This window comes from Chiroxiphia lanceolata, chromosome 8 (genome assembly GCF_009829145.1).
Source record: "Chiroxiphia lanceolata isolate bChiLan1 chromosome 8, bChiLan1.pri, whole genome shotgun sequence".
Taxonomy (NCBI): Eukaryota; Metazoa; Chordata; class Aves; order Passeriformes; family Pipridae; genus Chiroxiphia; species Chiroxiphia lanceolata.
In genome coordinates, this window is record NC_045644.1 from 6,762,652 (window position 1) to 6,786,758 (window position 24,107).

Genomic DNA, 24,107 nt, shown 5'->3' on the forward strand with positions numbered 1-24,107 from the left:
ACCGCGCTGTCTCTGCCGTCACTGGCGCTGGGAGATGTCACCTCCCGGTCGTGCGTGGTGATGGGCACGGGTGGATGGGCACCAGGAGGGGCGGGGGGGTCCCTGGGCGGCTCTTAACGCAGCGCTGGGCTCTTCTCCCGAGGGCGAGCCGGCTGAGGGAGCGCAGTGGCACCGGCACCGGGGGAACGCGGGGGGTCCCGGGCCCATGTCGGGGCGGCAGGAGGAGGCTCTGCCCGCCTGCTTTGCGGGGCTGGGTGCGGGCAGCCCGCGGCCGCGGCAGAAGCGCGGCGGGATGTTCTGCAGCGTGGAGGATGCGTTCGACAACAAGACTCTGAACTTCGCCTCGCTCGCTGCCTCCGGAACAGGGACACCCGTCGGGGGCCACCGCCGTGACACGGACCCGAGACCCAGCCCCGACTCGAGACCCAGCCCCGACTCGAGACCCGGCCCGAACACGGGACCCAGCCCGGACACTGACCCCCGCCCCGTCGCGGCCGCGCTGCCCCCGAGAGCCGCCGCCCCGACGGAGCTGCCCGACGGCTGCCGGCAGGTACCGGGGCTGCGCCGGGACAGGGGCTGGGGCACCTCCCAGAGCCGCCTCGGCCGAGACCCCGCAGGGAAGGCGAGTGGGAGCCTCATTCCGTCCCGTTTCCTCCTGGCCCGTTCAGCTCCGTCCCGTCTCTTCCCATCCCATCCTATCCCATCCTGTCCCGTCCCGTTTCTTCCCATTCCGTTTCTTCCCATCCCATTCCATCCCGTCCCTTCCCGTCCCGTTCCAACCCCGCCGGCCCGCGGGAGCCCCGCTCCGGGACGAGGCGCTGGGACGAGCCTGGCGAGCGGGGCTTGTGCAGCGTTCGGTCCGAGGGCGCCGAGCGGCCGCTTCTCCCTCGGGGGACAGAACTGTCACCGGCCCTGCCAGCCCCGGGCCCGGCGGGGGCTGCGGGACCGGCCCGGCCCCGCTTGGTCCCGCTCGGCTCCCGCAATCCCCGGCTCCGTCCGCGGCTCCGGGAGCGCGGCCGGGGCGGGCGGGGGGCGCGCACGTAGGCGGGGACGCGCAGCCGCGGGCACGCGCACGAGCCCCGCACACCATCGGCGGCGGCGGCGGCGGCGCGGAGATGTCGCACCAGGGCAAGAAGAGCGCGACCCGCAACACGGTGAGGGGCTCCCGTGCTGGGCATGGGGTGCGGGACCCCCGAGGGCTGCGAGCCGGGGCCGCGGACCGCGGGTCCCCCCGGCCGGCGGAGATGGAGCGGGGCGGGCGGTCCCCGCACCCCGGGCAGCGCCGGCGGTCCTGCTGCCCCCCAGGGTGGGCGCCCGGCGGTGCCGGCGGTCCCGGCCCGTGTCCGGGGTGGTCTCGCCGTGCGGGTCCCCCGCCCCGCCGCTCCTTTGTTGCCGGCCCGGCCGGACCCGGCGCTTTGTCCCGGGGCCGCCCCGGGGGGACAAAGGCGGGCGCGCCCCTCGGTGCGGCCGCGGGGCTGCCCTGCCGGCGACACGGCTTCCCTTCGGCGCTGGGGAGGGAAATGTGCTTGGAAATGCTTTTATCGCGGAACGGGCTTGGGGAGCGTGAGCATCTTTCCGCCGTGTCCCTGCTCCCCGCACGGATCCCGCCGCCCCAGCCCGGGGGTCCCCGCCCGCACCCCCCGGTCTCCCCGCCGCTCTCCCGGCGCTGCCTCTCGTTCGGATCCGCGGGCGCTCCCCGGCCAGGCTGCGTGGGAGGGATTTCCCTCCTCCCGGCGCCAGCACTTCCCAGCAGGAGTCGGGAAAAATCCCTCGATAGCGATGCCTTGTTTTGTTTTTTCCACTCCTTGCGCTGGCTCGTGGCAGAGCTCCCTTGGGAACATCCCGGTGGGTACGGGAGCCGGGGACCAGCCGAGATACTGGGCTGGGGGAGCAGATCCTGGGTGTGGGGGGCTGTAGCGGGGGTGAAGATGGGATGAGTGTGAGGATGGGGATAGGGGGAGGTTGAGGATGTGAATGGGATGAGGGTGAGAATGGGGTGAGGATGAGGATGGGGGAGGATGAGGCTGGAGTGAAGATGGGGATGGGGGAGAGGATGAGGGACGGAGTGAGGATAGGGGTGGACATGGGGTGAAAATGAGCCCCACAAGGGGAGGGAGGGGCCGTCAGGCTCTCTGTGGGGCAGCAACACTGAGGCTTCTTTGATTGATGTTATGGGACAAGGGAAAACAATAAAGACACGATAAATCTTTGATAGTTCAAAAAACACAACGTAATTCTTTAATTTATTTTTTTTTTAAACCAGCAGTGCTTTTTTAAACAACCCCCAAATGTTTCCAGGCAGTTTTTCATCTGCTGTGTGGTGCAGCATCTCCAGGCTGTGCTGCCACGTGTTCGGGATTCCCTCGGCTGGTTTTGTGCCCAGGCCATGCTCTTTGTGTTGCTTATTTCAGCCTTGATGATAGTTTTTTTAGCAACACCAGAGAGCAGGAAAGGAATCCTCTGAAATTAGGTTGCAGCTCCACATTGACATCAGTGCTGCTGCTTCCTAAATTTTCTAGTTAAAGATTCTGGGTAAAGATTCTGCAAATCTGACAACTGTGCCAGTGTCTGGCTTTGAAGTGAGGCGAGTCCTCGAGGCTTTATCTGCATCCAACGAGACTGTGAAAACTAATGAATGGCAATAAATTACCAGGTTAATGAGATGCACTGAGAAGTCTCTGTACCCAGAGCTGAGGGAGGAGGCAGGAACAGAGCTAAGAAATGTGGCTCAGCCCTTGGAGCTGGGGGTACTGGTGCTCCCTCTGCTCCCCTGGCTCTTTGAGGGATCTGTGCTCCTCCAAATGACAATTTTATGTGGTTCCCTTTGCAAATGCAGTTGTAGAATAGTCTGCATAGTCACTAAACTGGTGTGATTGCAGGGAAAATATTAAGTCCTAGACTTAATAAAGCTCAGAATGAGTAAAGTGGCATCTAAATAAAAGAATCTTTAAAACAATATGGTTTTTTTCCCATTAGAGTGACCAGCTTCTAATCAAAGGAGGAAAAATTGTCAACGATGATCAGTCATTTTATGCAGACGTTTACGTGGAGGATGGTTTAATAAAGTAAGTTAAAAATTTATATTCGGTAATGTAATTTCTTAGAATGATACAGTGCTGTGGGATTTGAACAAGGTTCCTTCCCATCATTTTTCTCTTGGCAATCCGTTCCCTTTTCAAAAAAAAAGGCAGCTTTTTAGAGTAGTATTGAGAAAGAGCTACACTGGTGTAGTTCTGCAGCTGGAAAGACTTCCAAAGCACTGGCAGCCTGGGGAGAACCCGGCCTTGCAGACGGAAGTTTTTTTGGCATCTTCACTTCAAAGCTGTTGCCAGTTAACAGGAGATCTTGATTTCCTTTTCAGACAAATCGGAGAAAACCTGATTGTCCCTGGTGGCACCAGGACAGTGGATGCCTATGGGCAGCTGGTGATGCCGGGGGGCATCGACGCCCACACGCGGCTGCAGGCGCCGGTGCTGGGGCTGAGCTCGGCCGACGGCTTCTCCCAGGGCACCAAGGCAGCGCTGGCAGGAGGCACCACCATGATCAGTAAGGGGGAGCACATCCCAACAGGCTTCTAAGCAGAATGTTGTCTAGCAGAATACGCCAGGCCTGGAACCACTGCAGAGATATTTACCCTCGTAGCACAGAAATGTTAATTTCTGCTGGAGAAATCAAAGCACTACGAACCCAATTAAAGGTGTTATGTGCCTTCCAGGACCTGCTTCCCTTCCTGCACACATGTATTAAAAATACATGGCCACTCCTGGCTCACCTCATCAGAGAACAAAACAGAAGAACACTTTAAACACCTTTTAATATGTTTTGAACAGCTTTGCAAGTGTGTTTTTTGAGTTTCTCAGCTCTGGGCATGGGTTCCTTTTTTGTGTTAATGTAAAATATTTTTGAACTCTGTTTTGTTCCTGTTCTGGTCCCAGGAACCACTGTAGTATGTGACTGCAGGACCAGTCTCGACAGTCCTGGCATAGCTCCCTACTGACCCCACAGCCAGCGCTGCAGGAAATAGGAGGAGAGCTGAGGGATGTGATGGGCAGTGGGTGCTACCCTTGGGAAATGCCCCAGAGCAGAAGTGTGTGAGGACATGGGTTGGTCACCAGCCACTCCCACTGCTGTGCTGGGTGAAAAGAAGGCAGAGTAGCCATAACTTGGGAGTTTGCTTGTTCCATTTGTATCACCTTTTCTGGGAAATTCATTACCCATCGTGTTTAACCAGCGCTATAAAGTGAACTGGTGTTGCAATGGCCCCTTCTCACAGAGGCAGGTCTCCCACAGGGACTCAGTGCCCACAGTGCCTCTGGGTGCCCCCTGCCCCTCCCTAACACTGTGCAGTGTCTCCCCAGTTGACCACGTGTGCCTGGACACCGGGACCAGCCTTGTGGCCGCCTTCGAGCAGTGGCGCGGCCACGCCGACAGCCAGGCCTGCTGCGACTACGGCCTGCACGTGGACATCCCGCGCTGGCACGAGAGCCTGAGGGAGGAGATGGAGGCCCTGGTGAAGGACAAGGGTAAGGGCAGAAGGAGCTGTGGGCAGCAGTAACCCCCAAACCCACAGCGGGGTCACCTCAGGGCCATGGGGTGAGTGGTGATGTCACTGCTGCTCCACCTGGTCCCAGGAGTGGGGGGGACATGGATGGGATCATCCTTCCCGCAGAGCTGGGACCGCCCCGTTCTTGGCCGTCTTGGCACCAGGTTCCTGCTGTAACATCTGGGTCGTGTGCCCTCACCTTTGGGCAGTTGGCAGCCTGGTCATGGAAAGGGATTTTGGAAGCTAAAGGGATGGGGTCAGGCACCTCAATCTGGACTGCCTGACGTACAAAAAAAAATTTGAATAAAAACCTGCAGGACGGGGCTTGGTGAACAAAACTCAGCTTTAGGTGTTCCATAGAGGCTCTGTTGTGCCTGTAATTCCTGCACATCATGAAGTATCCACAGGACGTGGTTTGCTGGAAAGCAGGCCACACGGCAGGGATTCATGCATTCATTAATACACATTGCCAGGTTTGGACTACATTTTCCTTCAGATATGCTAATGTGGGGCTAAATGACTTCAGTGTAATTTGTAGTCTTGCAAGCAAGGGTTTAATTGGCCAATTACCATAGAAATTTGCAGTGAATTTCCTATTAAAATGCAGAGTGGCTGAAATAATGGAGCTATTCCGAGCTTGGAATACACATGAAATACATTTTATTTGTCATTTGATCGTAGTTTTGTATTAGTTGTTGCCTCGATATAAAATATAGCAGCAATTCATAGAATCAAAGGATGATTTGGGCTGGAAGGGACCTTAAATCTCATCTCATTGCACCCCCTGCCATGGGCAGGGACATTTTCCACCAGCCCAGGTTGCTCCAAGCCCCATCCAACCTGGCCTTAAACACTTCCAGGGATGGGGCAGCCACAGCTTCTCTGGGTAACCTGTGCCAGGGCCTCACCACCCTCACAGGGAAGGATTTCTTCCCAATATCCTGTTCAACCCTGCCCTTTGGCAGTGGGAAGCCATTCCCCTGTGCCCTGTCACTGCAGGCCCTTGCCCGAAGTTGAGAATAAATCATAGGCTGAAGCCACCACTGGAGGAAAACCCAGCCTGGGAGCAAGGCAGCTGACTGTGCTTTTGGATATGGTCACAGAGGGCACCTGAACCTAGACAGGGACCATGGAGTTTTCTTTTTTCTGGTTCAGATGCACCCAAAGATAGGGGTTTATTGTCTTTCACAGCTCCCAAGCTTTGGGGTCAGTTCTTGTGGGGAGATTTCTCACTTCAGCCCTTGGTCTTGGTTTGCTTCCAGTCTAATCCTCTCCAGCACAACCCCTCAGTTCAACCACCCCTGCTCAGCCCATACCAGGTCAATGAGTTCTCAGTGGGACCACAACCACATGTCATTTTCTTTTCTCAAGGTGTGAACTCCTTCCTGGTGTTCATGGCTTACAAGGACAAGCTGCAGTGCACTGATGCCCAGGTAGGACAGCAGCATCCAGGGAAAGCCACCACCCTCACCCTGAGCATGGGTGGGGATGGGTCTGACGTTGGGAACCTGCTGTGTCTTGGCAGATGTACGAGATCTTCTGCATCATTCGAGACCTGGGGGCCATTGCCCAAGTGCACGCGGAGAACGGAGACATCATCGAGGAGGTACCGTGTTTGTGTCCACTGCGACTGCAGGGGCACCAGGGCACCACAACCAGAGCACCACAACCAGGGCACCAGGCAGGGGAATCCCTGACCCTGACCCTGACCCTGCAGTGTGAGCTGGTGCCCCAAAGCCTTGGAGGGAAGGGGCTGGTGGGACCCTGCATGGCAGCGTGTGCAGGCAGAGGAATGTGCAGGAGGATTGGAGTCTCCTGTGGAATCATCAGCGTCCTCCTAGATCCTCACATGCACGTGGGTTCCAGCACAGGAATCTGTACGGTTCCCAGCAGGCGGTTTGGGGGTTCCTAAGGGATGACTTAAGTGATGCTTTATCACATTATTTGTGTTGGTTAGAAATCTGGGGCACTTGGGAAGCTCCGGAGTTTTGAATATTTTGCTGTAACACTCATGACACTTGTCAGTCCTTAACTCCACCCCGGCACTTGGGAACTCCTTGGCGTCCAATCCTCTGCTCATGGGCATTGTTTTTCTTTTTTACCCATAGAAAAGACAATCCTGGCTCCAGCCTGCAGTCAGATACACAAGGAGGAGTTAGACTGGCAATTCCTTCAGATCACAGTCACACCAGTGTTCAGTCTGGTGTGGGAGGAAGGTTAAAGCGAAAGCCGAATCCAATCCTTCAAATGGGCTTATTTGAACAAACAGGATAGAGGCTAATTCCCATCTCCCGGGATTTTATCTGAGAAACCTGTTCCTCATCTCACTGTGGAGCATAACATGACCCCAGGCAGTTCAGTAACTGCAGCAGAATTTCTGTAAACTGCCAGCCAGTGTGGTGACACAGGAGCCCTGGGGACAAATTCAGAGATCTGTGACCAGAATACAGAGAAATAAACATCCTCTAAGAGGGTCCTTTAGAGGATCCTGTGGGATCTGCTCTGTGGTGTTGGATAATGTCCTTGCATTAGTGCCAGCTGAGTGGGAGGTTACATGATACACAACAGCACAGAGGGACAGGGTGAGGGGTGGGCTGGACATCTGCGTTCAGGTGCCACGTGAGTGACCTGGGACATCCCAGAGCTCATCCCAGGATCTGTCACCACAGGTGCCCTTTCCTCTGTGCCATGTAGTGAAGTGCACAGGGACAGGGAATGCTCGGGAGAGATGGCACTTGCCACTGACAGGCTCTGCGCCCATCTCTGTCCCCTCAGTGGGCTCCTGAGCTGCTCCAGGCAGGCCCAGCTGTGTGGGAAGCCCCTCTCCCTTTGCTGTAGCTGTACATCAGAGCTCTGACAGCCCTGGAGTTAGCAGTGATTGGTGTGAATCCCCCTCCTCCAGAACTGCGGGTTTGAGGGGTGGAAAGGTCCAGAGGTGCTATTGGGACACAGCAGTTCCCATCCAGGAATGTTTCCCTAGCACAGGAACGGTCTCTGGGAGTGGTATGTGGGGTGTCCCAAGAACATGGTGCCACCTGGGCAGATTCATGAATGTCCCTCAGCCCCTCAGGTGCCTCTGTGTCCTGTGGTGCTCTGGATGGGCTGTGCCCATCACTGACTGCTCTTTCCTTCCTCCTCACCCACCCAGGAGCAGAAGAGGCTGCTGGAGCTGGGGATTACGGGGCCAGAGGGGCACGTCCTGAGCCGCCCCGAGGAGGTAACACTGCCAGCCCTCCCACTGAGCTCCCAGTCCCACCATGCAGAGGCCCTGAGACACCTGTGCCACGTTCTTGTCCCCACAGGTGGAGGCAGAGGCCGTGTACCGAGCCATCACCATCGCCAGGCAGGCCAACTGCCCCCTCTACATCACCAAAGTCATGAGCAGGGGCGCCGCTGATGTCCTGGCCCAGGCAAAGAGGAAAGGTAAAGCTGGTCTGTGTTAGCTAATTGAGCCTCTAAATCCAGCCAGGAATCTCACTGTAACTTCGAGGGCTGATCACTGTTATCACCCAAGCTCTCTCATCCCTGGAAGGATATACCAGAGCTAATTGCTTGGAGCTGGGAAGATTGGAGGGGATGTGCTCCAAACTGTGACACATGAGAAACAAGGAGTAATTCACTTGTGAGCGTTTGTCATGAACTTAATGAAAAGCAGATCTGGAGCAAGATCCAAATTCTGACTAAGGGCGGAGTGGGAAGGGCTGGGAGTGATCCTGTGGGGAGCAGGGTGGAAGAAGGGGCACAGCCACCTCTGCTCCCAGCCTGGCAGCTGCCAGAAGGATGTGGGTTTAGTTTAAAGAAAGGCTTGCAGGAACATGTGTCTGGTGTAATGAGAGAACAGACACATCCAGAACTTGCTTTGACAGCATTTCCCAGTCATCTGAGATAATCTAAAGGATTAATGTGATTCTGAAATACTGGGAATGCTGAAATAAGTGGAACTGTCGTGTGTCGTTACCGTGTCCATGTCTGCGCTGTGTGAGAGGCCCGTGGGATGTGGTGTGATTGCCCTCATTCCTGATTGCTCCACAGGCACAGTGGTGTTTGGGGAGCCCATCACTGCCAGCCTGGGCACCGATGGATCTCATTACTGGAGCAAAAATTGGGCCAAAGCTGCAGCCTTTGTCACGTCCCCTCCCATCAGCCCCGACCCCACCACGCCAGATTACCTCACCACTCTCCTGTCCAGGTGAGTCCTGTGTCACGGGTGCCTGAGCATACCTGCCCTGACTGCTTCCAGCCTGGATCCATCCTGATGCCATTTCCAGCAGTGGCATTGCCCATGGAGCCCAAAAAGCCGTGGGTGCCCTTCCCAGTTTGCTGGGACAGGGGGATATCCTGGCCAGGGAGGTGACCTTGGCACCAACAGTGCCTCCCATGACCCTGTCCTGTCCTTCCCCCAGTGGGGACCTGCAGGTCACCGGCAGTGCCCACTGCACCTTCACCACTGCACAGAAGGCCGTGGGCAAGGACAACTTCACCCTCATCCCTGAGGGCACCAACGGCATCGAGGAGCGGATGTCGATCATCTGGGAGAAGTGTGTGGTAGGTGCTGGAAGAGCGAAGGTGGGGTGTGAACACACATGAGCTGTGCCTGTGCTCCGGGCTGTCACAGCCTCCTGAATTCAGACCAGCCGGGAGGGTGACACTGTCTAGACACAACTTCAGAGAGCTGCTGCTGACAGACTGTGACACACAAATCCTTCACAGTATCTACCTTAAATTTCAGGAAAAATAAAATGTGTCTCTTGTATCCTTTAGCCCACAGGGACAAGGCTCAGCTTCCCCCTTTCCCCTGTAACCACACCCTGAGGCAGTGCAGACCCTCACACCACATGGGCACGTGGGTGGGTCCAGCAGTTCCTCCAGTCATGGGGAGGGACTGTGCCTGTGGCGGGTACAGGGCCATCTCCATCTGTGATCCTTCCTCCCTGCTCCATCCCAGGTCCCTGGGAAGATGGATGAGAATGATTTCGTAGCAGTGACCAGCACCAACGCTGCCAAGATCTTCAACTGCTACCCTAGGAAGGGGCGCATCGCTGTGGGCGCCGACGCAGACCTGGTCGTGTGGAATCCCAAGGCTACTAAAATCATCTCAGCAAAAACCCACAATTTGGTAAAATATTTTTAAAAATATTTCCTGGACCTGGGTTTAGAATCAGAAGAGAGCTGGACAGCAATGCATATCCTCAGAAATGTCAGATCGTTCAGCAAGGGAGGAGCTCTTCGTGTGGGTAAAGTGATGAAGGACCTTGCATTTGCTTTTAACATACGAGGAAAATATCCTTTGGTTGCTGTAAAGGGTGGCATTGGTACTGAGTGACCACTCTGAGGCAGGGAAATCTTAAGGTCAGTGTATTCTATGTGGATTAGAAAAAGGTAAGCGCTGAACTTGGTTTAAGTATTGAACTATTGTTATAGTTTGAGTGGTTTTAGGGTTTAGTTTCTCCATTCCAATTTGCTTCAGCTCATCCCATTGGAACTTTTTAATCAGAATATGAAGGCTTAGTTAGTTCCAACTGATGGTGCATGAGGAGCCAAGTGCAGAAATGGGGGGATTGTTGGCTGTCACCTTCTCCTCAAATCCTACCAGGACTGAACAACGGGTTTTGGTTTTTCCAGAACGTGGAGTACAACATATTTGAAGGCACTGAGTGCCACGGGGTCCCGACCATGGTCATCAGTCAGGGAAGAGTTGTCCTTGAAGATGGAAACCTGTGTGTCACCCAGGGGTCGGGTCGCTTCATTCCTAGAAAGACGTTCCCAGATTTTGTTTATAAAAGGATAAAGGCAAGAAACAGGGTAAGGAGAGTTTTATTTGCCATAATCCTGTATTTTCACCCCAGTCTCTTTACATTAGCGTGTTTGGGTCACTGTGATGGCAAACCTGCAACAGCAACAGAAATATTATTAATGTTATTTCTTTCTAGGCCTTGGAAATCTCTCTGTTATCATGTAACTGCTGTGGTGTGGAGCCTGGCACCTCAATCAATAATTCCTAGTGCAGTATTAGAGCTCATATGCCAGTTTTATTAGTATCATTTGCCTATTATAATGTTAGAAAGCAAAAATACAACTTACAGCAAAGGGGTTTTTTTGTTTATTGAGGTAGAGGGAGGAATTCCTCTCCTACTTCTGCTAGAGAAGTTTCTGTTACTATGTTCCCAGTGTTTGATCTGCAGCCGTCGGAGAATGAGGTGTGTAGGTTCCGTAGGTACTGGAAACACGGTAGGATAAATCCTCCTGTGTGCTGGCACAGCTTTTTAAGGAGACACAAAGACATGCAAATATGCAAAAAGCTTCTTAACAGCTCTGCCCTCCTTCCCTTTTCCCTGTGCTATTGCAGGCAGTTCCATGCTGCATCCTGGATGAAGGCAGAACAGGACTCAGTAACTTACCACTTACCTGCAGAGGCAGGACCCCCAGCTCTGGGGTGCCTGAGGGTGCCTGGGAGTGTCCAGGGTGCCTGGAGTCAGGGTAGGATGGGGATGGGGCTATGCCAGCTCCCTGCAGGATGGGAATGGGACCCAGAGAAGCCCCATCCCTGGAAGTGTCCAAGACCAGGTTGAAAGTCTCTTTAAGACCATCCAGTCCAACCATTCCTCAGCACTGCCAAGACCACCACAAACCATGTCCCCAAGTGCCACATCCACATGGCTTTTAAATCCCTCCAGGGATGGGGACTCCACCCCTGCCCTGGGCAACTGTACCAGGGCTGAACAACCCTTTCCATCAAGAAATTTTCCCTAATATCCAACAGGACCCTCCCCTGGCACAGCTTCAGGCCATTCCCTCTTGCCCCTTACCTGTCCCTACTCATGCCTGACCCCTGTGCTCACTCTCCCCCCGCAGCTGGCCGAGGTCCATGGTGTTCCCAGAGGGATGTATGACGGGCCGGTCCATGAGGTGCCAGTGAGTGTCAGGGCTGCAGCGCCCACGGCCACGTCGCGCCTGGCGCCCGGCGCCAGCAAAGCCCCGGCTGTCCCCGTGCGCAACCTGCACCAGTCGGGGTTCAGCCTCTCCGGTATGTGGGGGGCCTGGGGGCTGGTTTGGGTGGGTGTGAGCGGCCAGGCAAGGCTGGGAAATAGAAACTGCATTTCTGCTCAGCGAAAAGCAATTTGTCCTGTGGCAGCAGCCGAGGGCCCGAGTGCAGCACCGATAGATCTGGAATATTTTACAGTACCTGTGTCAAGGCACAAAGCCTGGCAGGGGCTACGAGGCTGCTCCATGGAGAGTGGAAGCTGCAACTGTGGGCAGGGGGAGGATGAGGCTGGAGGTGATGGAGTCACCACAGCCCTGCCTGGGTCAATGGGACACTGCCGTGGCTGTTGGTGGGTTGGGACTTCAGCCCTAGCTGCAAGTCAGGGGTTGGAAGTGGCTGGGTTTGTAAAGATTGACCAAATAACTCCGTCTCCAGGAACCAGAATAGCAATCCCTCTGGTCTTTCCTCGTGAGCAGGCAGTGACTCAGCATTGTTCATCCTGCAGAAACTTGCCCAGCAGCTGTCAGGAGCTTGGAAAGCCAATGCTCTGCCCTAAAATGACTTCCATATTATTTTTTTAGCTGACTGGATCAGGTGGATCCCATGTTGTTTGATAAGTGTACACAGCCCCACATTTTATTATATACAAACTTTATTTACAGGAAAGCCATTTATAACATTTTCCAGAAAGACACAATACAGAATTAAGAAGTTCAGTCAAATACAGCCATTCCTAAGGGTACTATGATAGCAGATTGTCCAAAATGATGTATGGTGAAATTGCTGGTATTTCCCACTGAGGAAACACTGTGTGGTGTGTGCATTTAAAGTGGGACTCCCCTCGTTTGCTGTCCCCTAGGGTCACAGGCAGATGACCACATTGCCCGGCGCACGGCGCAGAAGATCATGGCCCCGCCGGGCGGGAGGTCCAACATCACCTCACTGTCCTGATGCTGTCCCTGTGCCACCGTCGTGCCAGTCCCTGCCACCACCACCACCGGGGTCCCACCGGGGCCAGGCCAGCCAGGAAGGGGACGGTGGGTGCCCTCTGTGCAGGGTGACAATGAGCAAGTGCTTGTCAGCTGTCCCAGCCCTTCCCTTGTAGGTAGAAAGTAGAGTGACCCCCGAGGTAGCACTCCCAGCCTGGATAGTCCCGTCAGTATTCCTTCAGTAGCTGCTTGGAAAGCCCTTCCCCGTGCATGTGGCACCATGATGTCCCCAGGGCAGCGGGCTCAGCCCTGCTGGGCTGGCTGGGGGCTGGGGCAGAAATGAAGGCACATCCTGGCTGGATCACGCTCCTTTCCAGCAGCATCCACTGCCCGATCTCATCAAAGAACTTCCAACCGATGAGCACTTCCATGGTTTCCATACAGTCAGTCACATCCTGCCTGTCCACAGTGCTCCAGAGCAGCCTTGGCCATACTCCTGGAGCCACTGTTACCACACTCATGAGCCACCCCCGTCCGTCTGTCTGTCTGTCCCTCGCTGATCACAGCTCCAGGGGTGGGTGCAGGCCCCATGTCCCAGGGCAGAGCGATGCTGGCTCTCTGGGACCCGACCATGCTGTGGACCTGTGTCCTTCTGTCACAGAATTGTTAAAAATAATTTTACAGATTATTTGTACAGTTTCTCAAGAACTGAGTATGGGTCCAGTACCCAATACCAGGGCTCGTTTGGAGGCCAGGTGCATATGGCACACTCTTTTATAAAGGCTATTATAACCTGCTTATTATATTTAAAGGTGTGTACATAGAGTGAACCTCTGGCCACAGAGCCATGCATGTACCTCCAGGAACAGCTCGCGGTTCCTGTCTGCTCCTTGCTTGGAATAAAGTTGGTTGGAAACCGTAAAATGGTGGCAGTGGTTGATCCTCCTGAGTCTGTTTTTGTGTTTTCTTCCTTTGGTTTTTTCTGTGTGAGGATTGTACGATCCAGTCCTGACTTGCAGGTTACTGTGCTCCCCTTGGACAAAGGGAGAGGCTCCTCATCTGCTGTGTGGGCCCCAGGCAGAATCCCACTCTTCTCCTCAGCCATTCCGCTCACCCAGAGTGAGCTCAGCCAGGCTCGGGGACACACAGCCACCTGACCCCAAACCCCTCTGGTTTGCAGATGAACCCACAGCACTGGGAGGGGGGGCTGGTTTGTCCCGCTAAGACAACTCTACTCACGGTGCCGGTGAGACGCCAGCACAGTGAGATGCCTTGACATGTCCGTGAGGTGCCAGTTTCCCTCAGGCAGTGTCAGGCTTTGGTCTCCAGCCCTGTCTGAGCAGGGAACAAGAAAGGGAAAAGGGCTGTGGAAGCACAAGCAAACATCTACTCCATGGATTGGAGCTGGAATCGCACGTGTGGTGGCTCCAGATACACAAATCCATTAGTTAGGTAGGAATTATTACCTGAACCCACAAATGTAAACCGGGGAGCGATTTATTTTTTGGTGGGGTTTTTTTGATTATCTGATCTGACCTACATCTCACAGCTTAATGCTGCAGTAGGTTCTGCAGCAAACACATGGGAATGCATTTATTCGTATGTTTTATATTTAGTTTTAACTTATTTGATTTCATTTGTTTGTTTTCTGATTTTTCCTGCAATTGCACCAAGACAATTAACATCTAGTGGAAGATGTCCTTGCCTGTGGCAGGGGGTGGGACTAGATGAGCTTTAAAGTCCCTTTCAACCCAAACCATTTATGATTCTATAATCTATTTTCTTTCTAAATAGAGCTTAAAATTATGGCAGTAGGAACTCCATAAGGAATATAAAAGATAGAAGTTACAGTCTGTTGGCAGTGACCCCCCACCACCACCTCAACATCCGGGGGTGAAAGGGATACCCCAGCACTCTCAGCTTGGTAGCACTTAACAAAAGTTCTGTGGTCTCTGTCCTGGAAATATCCCTTTTCCCACAGTTGGGCTGGTTAGTGCCAGGTCCCAGAGATGCCATCCCCTCTCCCACCATCACCTGGTTTTGTTCCCTCCACCCACTGTGCCAGTCCAGGGCCCAAATCCCACCACCTCTTCCCTTCGAAGGGAGCGTTTGCATTTATTCCCTCTGTCAGGGAGCTGTTGGAGCTGGCACAGCTGCCCCAGCCTACTCCTAATGCAGGGGTTGGAGCCAGGAGCATCTCTGCAGCTCTCCCAGTGCCCGGAGATGCTGAGCCGAGCTCCACAGCCGCCTGCTAATGGAGCCAGAGCCTCCAGGAAACAAACCGCTCTGTGGCACCAACACAGTCTGGCCCTAATTCCTTTGGACAGCTTTCCTGCAGGCTCTAGGTCAGGGATGCTGGGGAGACGCTCCGTGCCCTTGACCAAGGGCACATCCCCAGCTCTGCAGCACCGCGGCTGCAACGGAGGAGCCCTAAATCTCTGCACTTGTTCCTGGAGTGGGGATGGACCTCTGGATTCCCTGCAGGACAACAGTACTCCTAAGGGACAGAATCAGCTGACAGAGGCACCAAACTATTCCTACACTTATCTCAAATTATCCCTGCCTTTCCATGCTCCCTGCAGCTTTTTTATTTATTTTTATTTTTCATGGAGCATCAGGACAAGGGGTCAGGGTAAGATGGGATATTGGGAAGGAAATCTTCACTGTGAGGGTGGTGAGGCCCTGGCACAGATTGTCCAGAGAAGCTGTGGCTGCCCCTGGATCCCTAGAAGTGTTCAAGGACAGGTTGGATGGGACTTGGAGCAACCTGGGCTAGTGGAAGGTGTCCCTGCCTATGGCAGAGGCGTGGGACAAGATGCTTGTCCCTGGAAAAGCTGGTTCCCACAGTTTAGGTACAGAGATAACGGCACAGGGCAGGCAGACACTGAGCACTCCTGGCTGCTATGGAGGTGTGAGTCCATCAGTTTTCCACCCACTGTATTTCAGTGTGGGAAGCTGCCCTCACCCTGTGCCCTTCACCTTTCCCCCCCTGTAGTGAATGACCTGGCTTGACGGGTGTCCTTGGTCCTTGGGGACACCCATGGACAGCTGGGAATGCCATCCCAGAGGCATCAAAGCAGAGGCGCCGGGCTCTGCAGAGAGGGACGAGCTCAGACTCAGACATCAATTCGTCTCGTTCCTTCACGGCTCCTTTGAAGTCAGGAGGAGCCTTCGTAGCTGCTGCCTGCGCTGTGACCCAGCAGCAGCACGTCACTGCCGAGCGAGAGAAGTGATTCCAGCACTGAGGAGGGATGAGAGGGGAAAAGCAGAAATCTCCTGGCACTCCCACGGCTGCTTTTACCGAGTTTAAGATACAAAATCCAAGGCTGTGTAAGGGGAAATACCAAATCACTGTGAGCCACAGCTATTGTGTCCTCCCTGTCACAGCAATGCCGGGGTCCTACCACCATCCCCTCCCACCTCCAGCCCCATCCTGCTGCTCCCAAACCACCTGCTAGCCCCAGTGCTGACAGCAGCAGGGCCGCTTTGAACAGTGCTGGCTCAGGCCCATGGCCATGCCCAGGACTCTACTCAACCTCATTGAGACCCTTCACCCACCATGGACAGGGCCCTCAGCCCCACTGTGTGCACACACAGCCTCCCTAGGGAATTACAAACACCTTCTGGCTGACACTGGAAAGTGGGACACTGGAACGCCTGGATCCAGCTGTTCCTCTTTCAGCACCTGTTTTTGAGGTGTCTCACAGCCATGTTCCTGCAGCTCTCATCCCACCTGGCTCCACACCAGCAGGGCATCCCAGCAGCCCTGGGTCTGGCTGGGGTCCAGAATTCCAACATTCAGGTGTTTCCATGATTTCATGGATCTACAGCTCAAAACCCTGGAAAAGACACCAAATCCTTGGCAATGTTAAAAATACACGTTTATTACTCCACATGTGCAATGGCTTCCGGCAGTATCTGCAAAAACACAAACTTGTTGTAACTTAAATGTTCCATGACGTGGTAAAATTGTCATGCAAGAAAATTACAGGAATGTATTAACATAAAATACAAAGATATATTTACATATATATGCACTGCGATAATTTTAAAAAAATACCCTACCAAGGCAACAGGATTTCAGCACTGTCCAGGGTCAAGTCTATATTATTGGCATTTTTGCTATTATTTTATTACTCTTAGTCTCTTTTTGGCAAGCTCTAGAGTAATAAAGAATTGGCAACAGAAGAAACATCAGGACCTGACCTGACATTTGTCTTCTGCTCAAATTCCCAGTGAAGGCCGTGGAATTCAATGGAAACACTTAAAAATATGCAACTTTGCAAAACTTTGTAACACAACAGAGATAAGAAAACAATCTCATGGCAAGTGATTAAAGGAGAATAATTTATAGGTGCTGTAGACGTTTCACAGCGGATAATGGCACACGCTGTATAAATCTGTCATACAAAAAATACAGGTATTTAAATATTTATATCCAGAAAACTCCTGTGTTCTGGTTGTAGTGGAGGTGTAACCCAGAGCTGCTAGTGATGCCTTCCAGGCTGGGATTTGGGACCAGGGCTATGTCACAACTTCACTGCGAGGTTTGCTCAACATCCAGCATCAGCCAGGGCTCATCCAACACCAACAGCAACAGTGGCACTGGCACCAGCAATGGTGGGAAACCCCAGCACATCCCCAGGAATCCATTGTGGAGGGCATGAGCTGGACATGGGACACCCTGGAAGGAGTCACAAAGATGTGGGGCCAGCAGGACCACACTTGGCTCAATCAGCACCAGCTCGTTACTGGGACACAGCGATGGGGACACAACACAACAGGGGCCCAGAGCAGGGACGGGAGGGTCTGAGCACTGAAACCCAGCACGGGGGTTCTGACAATGAAGCAAACACTGATCTGTTTCCCATCACTTTTCCCTTTTCTAATTGCTCTTTCCTTACCATTTCTCCTTCAGGGACTGGGCAGAAACAGGCATCAATGGAACCTGGCCCCGACGGGCTCTGGTAAGGTTATGTCCAAGCATCACTTTGGACCACCACTGAGCACTTCAGGGACATGTTCATGGTGTCTCTCCCAATCGGCACAATGATCCCAGAGCTCTGTGTCCTGGTACTGTTCTTGGGGATTCAGGTTCAGCAATGACTGAGGCAGAAGCAGTGCATCCCCAGCACATTCCTGGGGAGGCACTGCTGGATTGCAGGGGTGTTTCCTGGGCAGACAGGATCTGCCCGGAATGTTTCCCTGGGAAGGAGCTGTTCCCTAGCTTTTCCCAAGAAGCTCTCCCAGTTTCTGCCAAGTGCTGCTGAGATGTGCTGCAAAGGGAGCAGATGACTGACACAGAGAGGGTTTGGGCTGAGAAGCCTCTATTTCAGAAGTGAGTCAGCTCCTCTCCACACACATCAACCCTACCTCAGGGCCCCTTGTCCCTTGTCCTAAGGAAAGTAATGCAAATATCAATTAGACATGTCATGTAACTGCCAACAGCTCTCCTGGCCTGAGAGCTTCTGGTTGAATAGGATCTATCTGCACCTCTCACATACAGGATGTTTTGGTCAAAAAATCAGTGACTCTTCTCATCATTCTGATAGTCCAAACTTTTGTTGTTATTTACAGAAAGTTGCTAAATAGTGCAATGGAATTCACTGAAACTATCCATGCCAGTAGAGTTAATCATCTGTAATTCATAACCTCTGAATAAATACATGGTTTAATCCTCATCTGCTGCACTGGGATAGGGCTGGGTACTCCCGCTGAGGGATGTGGGATGGAGGACATGAGGTGTGTGCAGAGAGACACAGGGAGAGGAACAGGCTCCCCACAAGGAGAGCAGGGGCTGCTCAGCACAGAATGGGCCAGAGCACACGGCCTACCTGCACACACAGGTGTGCTCTGATGGGCAGGAGAAGGTAATTAGGCCACCCTGGTATCCAGTAAACAGACTGGAAGTTACTGGGGGTGGAAAGGGTAGGTCCAGTCAGCACAGCCCAGGATCAGAACGGGGGTAGGTGCCCTCCTACAGCTGGGAAAAGGAGCAGGAGAACACATTTATTTCAGCCCTAGCTCACTGAACAGCCCAGCCCTCCTGAGCTGTCATTAACACAGCTCCTAAACGAGGCACAGGGTGTGCAGGGACCCGTGGGTGACACAAGGGCCTCCCAGTGTGACCCTGGTCCCTCACCAGGCATGGCAAGGGTGGGATGTTCATCCCCCCAGGTCTGACAGCACCTGCCTTGCTCTGTCCTGAAAATAACTATGCAAATGGACCCAGTGCTCCGGCTCCCCTCCTCCTGCACACCTTTAAAGACTGCCCCAAAAATGTGCTTCTGCACAATTTTAACCACGCAGTAATTCCCACATAAAACTGTGGAAGATGCACGGCCGTGTCACTGCTCATATCAGATGGTTTCGTACCATTTAACACCTTTCTGGTTTATTTGTGGAAACAAAAACTGCAACAAAAGTTGTCCTGAAAGAATCTACGTTTGTTAAAAACTTTTCCCATCCATTTTTGCATTAGGAATATCCAGTAAGGATGCCAACACTGCAACCTCCCAGTGTCTGGCAGCAAAGAGCTGTTGATGGTTTGGTGGTGCCTGCGGTCCCACCACACCCCTGGGTGCCACAACAGCTGCAGGGCTCAGTTTTAGCAACAGTAACCAAAAGCCACTCTATAGCAGATTAAACAGTATATGAAGGCTCCTAAAACAAGAAAGGCAACATCCAGAGCTGGAGCGGGGGAAGGAGACCTCCCATCTTATTACACAGTTAAGACAGGTATTGGTAAATTATATACAGTACCTGTATTTTACACCGAAAATAAAGTAAATTGAAGGGTGCAATAAGATATTCCTGTCTTTCATAACTGAGCAGCCTTGCAAGGCCACTCATTCTGCCTCCAGCTAAACCTGAGCCTGTGATAAACTGTGTCCTCCAAACCCAGGCAGACAAAGTCAGACCCTCCAGTCCATCCCAGGGCTCTCCGCTGCCTGCAGCAGCCACGTGGAGAAAGTAAATATTTTAAATACATTCTGCATCTCAAATACACATTGAACCCATTACACTTTACCCAGTCCCTGAAGAATCCATGGAGTGCACAAAAAACATTTATTTGCCCGGAGTCAGGAAAGGAACTGACAGGTGACGCAAGGACAAGGAGGTGCCTGGGACGTCCTCATGCTGCAGGACTCAAACAGCTGGAGGCTCCCAGGAGCTGGTGCCACCCACCACAGACTGGAGAGGCCTCAGGGCTGCTACAGTTTGCACAGGGATTGCTTGTCCCCATGCAACCTTTGTGAACAGGGAACAGGGAAAAGTCAAACTCGAACCACCTCTTCAGCCTTCCTCCCTGCTCCGTGTCTTCCCCTGTGGGACCCAAGGATGCAGCTTCTTTCCTTGTCCACTCACTGCATTAAAAACGTGCATTCAGCAACCTGACATTAAAACAAGTAAAGAAGTTGATCTCCCCTTGGCAAGTTGCATAGGCAGTGTCTTCCCCCACGACGTGCCGGGCTGGCGCTCCGTAACCCAGGAGGGCAGTTCTGTATGAACTCTCTGTCTCCAGCTCTGCAGGACGAGCTGTGGTGCTCTCGGGTGGCAGCGGGGTCGGCTCGGGTGCTCAGCGCACCTGAGGCAGGTGAGCGGCGCGGGCGGAGACCCTCGCCCAGGGCTCCAGCCTAACTGCTGCCCGAGGAGCACACGGAGCTGCACATGTGCAGGTTGGAGGGCTCGGACTCAGCCTCCGCCTCGGCTTCGTCAGTGGTCTCAGAGGCAGACACAGACTCACTTGGCTGCTCTTGGCTCTTCTTTAGTCTGCAGGAGGAGAGGAACCAGGAGTTATCAGGCACTCTCAAACCAAAAATTCCCAGAAGGAGTGGGGTGAGGGTGGTCTGCAGCCATGAGCACACCCCAGGCTGCCCTCCCACTGCTTGACAGGGGCCTACTGCAGACCCACGGTGAACAAGAGGAGGCTTCCCAGGGCACACAAAGAGGTGATGACAGAGGCCAATCAGCAAACCACACTGAACTGCTCTGAAACATCCCAAAATGGCTTGAGAGGATTCAGCCTACCCAGACCTCGGCCACAAGCACTTGCACTGCAGCCAGGCTCCCACCCCCACCTCCTCCATGGAGCCTCCCACTATGCTTATGGACCAAACATTCCCAAACTCAGGGAAGCAGCAGTTTTAATCCAGCACTTTCACTGTGTGCTCATGCCCACCAGAGACTTTAACACCTTCATAAAATCATTCAGGTTCAATATCATCAAGTCCAACTTTCCCCGCCTTCATTTCCCAAAACATCATCTTCTAAAAGCAGGATGGGCAAGGAGATGCCATGGGGAAACCGAAGCAGTGTCACATACATATGTTAAATCCCAGAAGTCTCTCCACAGCATATTTCATTTAATAATCCCTGATCTTGTCTCCCTTTGTGGGAGCTCAGAGCCATTTTTCGCACACAGGCAGCACCTGAGCTCCTCAGCTGACAACAGTCACCTGGGGCTAAGCCCGCAGCAAGGTGCTACAAGCTGTCAGGCACTGAACTCTGATTCCTAAGGGAAGTCAGGAAAAAGAGTATTTTTCCCTAAAAAACCACCCAACATACTCACTTCTCTCTGTTGAAGATGACAAAGTCCTGCTGGATAGCTTCAAGGCATTCCTGAAGATAGTCATTTTCCTGTTGAAATAAAACATGACATGCATAAGCTGCCCTATTTGCATTTCATTGCTGCCTGCAGCACCCCAGCACTCCCAGCTGTGTGCAGAAGCCTCCAGATGTGTGCAGGAGATTCCCCCCCCACCCCAAACCTCAGCACAACAGCTGGAGGCAGCAGGGCTGGTTGCCGTGTGGCTTTCACCAGGGGCTTGTGTCATCCACAGCAGCAGTTTTCCATAAAACACAGATCACACCATTCCCCACATAAACACAACACGTTTATCCATGTATCCTGTATTTTGGGAGTGCTGTCAGCCCAAAGGAAGGACAGCCAGCGTGGGGAGAGCCCAGCACACAGCCCACATGTGAGAATCCCTGCAAACACACACAGGGAGCTGCTGCCTTGTCCCCAAGCACACGTGGTCCGGGGCCATGTGGGGACACTGGCTACACACACCTCAGTGCCCAGACCTCTGCTGTTCATTTAATTTTCCAAAGTACAGACTACTGTGAAAGACTTTGATCAAACTTCCATAAAAAGAATGCTTGGTTGGCAGAAAGACTCCAATGGGGAAATGTTTTTACCAAACTAAACCCGCAGCCCCTGCAGTGCAGCAGGAATGGCTGTTACACCCACCCCAAATCCAGCCATTCAGCCTTTTGCCAGCTGGATGCTACCCCACAGAGCACTTACAGACTGGGAGCTGTCTTTGCTGTTATCTCTCGACTTGTTCTTTGCAAGCCTCTTCTTCTTCTTGTGCAGGGGCCTCGACTCCAGAATCATCTCCTCCAGCTCAAAGGTGGGGTCACAGTGCAGGCGGCCCTTCTGCAACACAACGTGACACGCATGTCAGGCACAGCAGAGACTCAGAAACCACCTCCCCACGGGAGGTGCTGTCACAGTGGTTCCTTTAATAGGAGAAGTGGTCCTGATACAGATCACTCCTACTCACATTGGGGACGAAGCCTGGCTCCACGCGCTTCCCGCAGACGTCGCTCCAGACCACACCAGACAAGTACGTCGAGGCCTGGATATCACCCAGGCAGGAGAAGCGATGCTCAGGGTTCACTGTCAGCAGCTGGAGAGGGAAAAACATCAGAGAGAAAAGCATTGGAAGGAAAAGCACTGGAGGGAAAAGCACTCATGTCAGAGGAAAAAGACAAAGCACCCAGCACCATCCTGCCTGGGTCAACTCAGATAGTTCAGACATGCAGGAGCATTTCTGTTACGGGAAATACATAACTTACTACGGGAAAAAACTTTAGAAAACGTTCTGGAGGTTGTGAAACTGGGTACTGTGAGCTCCTGGACAGAGTGGGTTTGCTCCCTCCACGCGTCCCAGGATGCACAACCCTTTCCTGCAGCACTCGGCACTCTCCAGGAGCCCCATGTCTCTCTGGACCAGTTTTTGCCGTTTTCCCAGAGCACCTAGAATTTGAGATCTGATCCCTCAGTTTGGGCATCTTCAACTAACCGTGTCTGGTCTTCCAGCTGACAGGCACCTACAGTGGGACCTCCACAAAATGCCCATCTGGGACTGTTTTCCTTAAAAAAATAGTCACTGCTAGGCACGCTGATTCTAGGTGTTTACAATGTTTTTCCAGAAAATAAAGCCAGCACGGGGTGTTTCTCCAACGCTGAAGGTGACAGTGCACGGGGCAGGTGACGGTGGCTGTACTTGCAGCCTCCCAAGCCCAGGGATGCTGTGAAGGCTGAGTGGGCAGGATGCAGGGCTGGGGCACCCCAGCGCTTTGGGGGGACATGGGGGTCCTTCTCGGCTGAGGGGGATGCTGGCACGTTCCCTGTGAGAGGATTCCCTGGATGCCCAGTAGATGGCAATGCGAACCTGCCGAACTGCCGCCGCTGCCTCCGCTGGAAACGCTGCTCCTCGTTAAACCGAAGCCAATTCTACAAACTGCCCGCCCAGCATTAACTCACACCAGAGGCGCTCATTTGCTGCCAGCGCGGGGTGTATCTTTCCTACAGCAAATTCACCAGCTACTTTTCCGAGTTCTCAAGCAAGCCGGAGCTAAACCCATCTCCCCACCTCATCACCAGCTTCCTCCAGCTGCAGCACGCGGGGAGCACCAGGACATTCCATAGGCCTGCAACCCCCCAACAGCTCTCACAACGCCACCAGACCCTTCAGCCCTGAAAAACTGGTGAAAAAGAGCAGCCAATGCTGCAGTGCAGCACACACTCTTTATGTCATATGCCACCCCAGCCATCACTGCTGACTTTATAGGTTACAGAGCTCATGGAGAGGATGGGATGCTGGAAGACACAGTTCTAGCCCAGCTGGGAATCTGACTGCCACATCAAGAACAGCCTTTTTGCTTCTCTTGCTGTCAAACATAGTGCATATTATTACATGGATAATAAACACAGAACACACATCATTAATCATGGAACCTCAGGATGGTTTAGGTTGGAAGGGACCTTAAAAATCATCTAGTTCTAACCCTCTGCCATGGGCAGGGACACCTTCCACTATCCCAGGTTGCTCCAAACCCCATCCAACCTGGCCTGGAACACTTCCAGAGATGAGGCAGCCACAGCTTCTCTGGGCAACCCGTGCCAGGGCCTCACCACCCTCACAGCCAAGATTTTCTTCCCAATCTCCCATATAACTCTGCCTTCTGGCAGTGGGAAGTCATTCCCCCTTGTCCTGTCCCTCCAGGCCGTTGTCCCAAGTCCCTCTCCAGCTCTCTTGGAGCCCCTTTAGGCACTGGAAGGCGCTCTAAGGTCTCCCCTAACCCTTCTCCAGGATGAACACCCCCAGCTCTCCCAGCCTATCTTTTTTGAAATTAGTAGTAGTAGTTGGTTAATATGCTGATAATTTTCCAGCTAGTCCCATCCACACAGCAACTAACACCCAACACAGCCCCCCAGCAGGACAACGTACCTTCCGCAGCAGTGCAACCATCTCTTTGGACCAGGCCGAGGAGTACTGAACACTGACAGTGCTGAAGAGCTGTACCAGGGACTCCACGGGGTTGTTGGAGTGGATGTCATAAGGCCTCTGGGAAGAGA

At 53.4% G+C, this 24,107-nt stretch overlaps 2 protein-coding genes across 3 annotated transcripts in view; one reads left to right on the forward strand and one right to left on the reverse strand.

Moving 5' to 3' along the window:
- The first annotated feature begins 1,057 nt into the window (after positions 1 to 1,057).
- Positions 1,058 to 13,368, forward strand: DPYSL4 (dihydropyrimidinase like 4). The gene is made up of 14 exons (XM_032695508.1): positions 1,058 to 1,154; positions 2,977 to 3,065; positions 3,362 to 3,546; positions 4,359 to 4,523; positions 5,915 to 5,976; positions 6,069 to 6,149; positions 7,692 to 7,760; positions 7,846 to 7,966; positions 8,576 to 8,732; positions 8,947 to 9,088; positions 9,489 to 9,659; positions 10,166 to 10,345; positions 11,396 to 11,567; positions 12,385 to 13,368. Exons 1-14 carry the CDS (start codon positions 1,116 to 1,118, stop codon positions 12,474 to 12,476), a joined length of 1,725 nt encoding a protein of 574 aa, XP_032551399.1. The 5' UTR covers positions 1,058 to 1,115; the 3' UTR covers positions 12,477 to 13,368.
- A 2,945-nt stretch (positions 13,369 to 16,313) lies between these two features.
- Positions 16,314 to 24,107, reverse strand: part of STK32C (serine/threonine kinase 32C) — a 65,901-nt gene continuing 58,107 nt past the window's right edge. For both annotated transcript variants that reach the window (XM_032695296.1, XM_032695297.1), the window contains 5 exons: positions 23,980 to 24,096; positions 22,027 to 22,152; positions 21,768 to 21,899; positions 21,027 to 21,094; positions 16,314 to 20,227 (listed from right to left, as the gene is read on the reverse strand). In XM_032695296.1, coding sequence (XP_032551187.1) covers positions 20,092 to 20,227; positions 21,027 to 21,094; positions 21,768 to 21,899; positions 22,027 to 22,152; positions 23,980 to 24,096 — 579 coding nt within the window. In that variant the 3' untranslated portion in view covers positions 16,314 to 20,091. The remainder of the gene's footprint in view (positions 20,228 to 21,026; positions 21,095 to 21,767; positions 21,900 to 22,026; positions 22,153 to 23,979; positions 24,097 to 24,107) is intronic.

Excerpts from the sequence above, each read along its gene's own strand:
- DPYSL4 (XM_032695508.1), top strand. The coding sequence starts at position 1,116 with ATGTCGCACCAGGGCAAGAAGAGCGCGACCCGCAACACG. Across the intron at positions 9,089-9,488 it reads TCATCTGGGAGAAGTGTGTG|GTCCCTGGGAAGATGGATGA; the intron begins GTAGGTGCTGGA and ends GCTCCATCCCAG. Across the intron at positions 10,346-11,395 it reads GGATAAAGGCAAGAAACAGG|CTGGCCGAGGTCCATGGTGT; the intron begins GTAAGGAGAGTT and ends CTCCCCCCGCAG.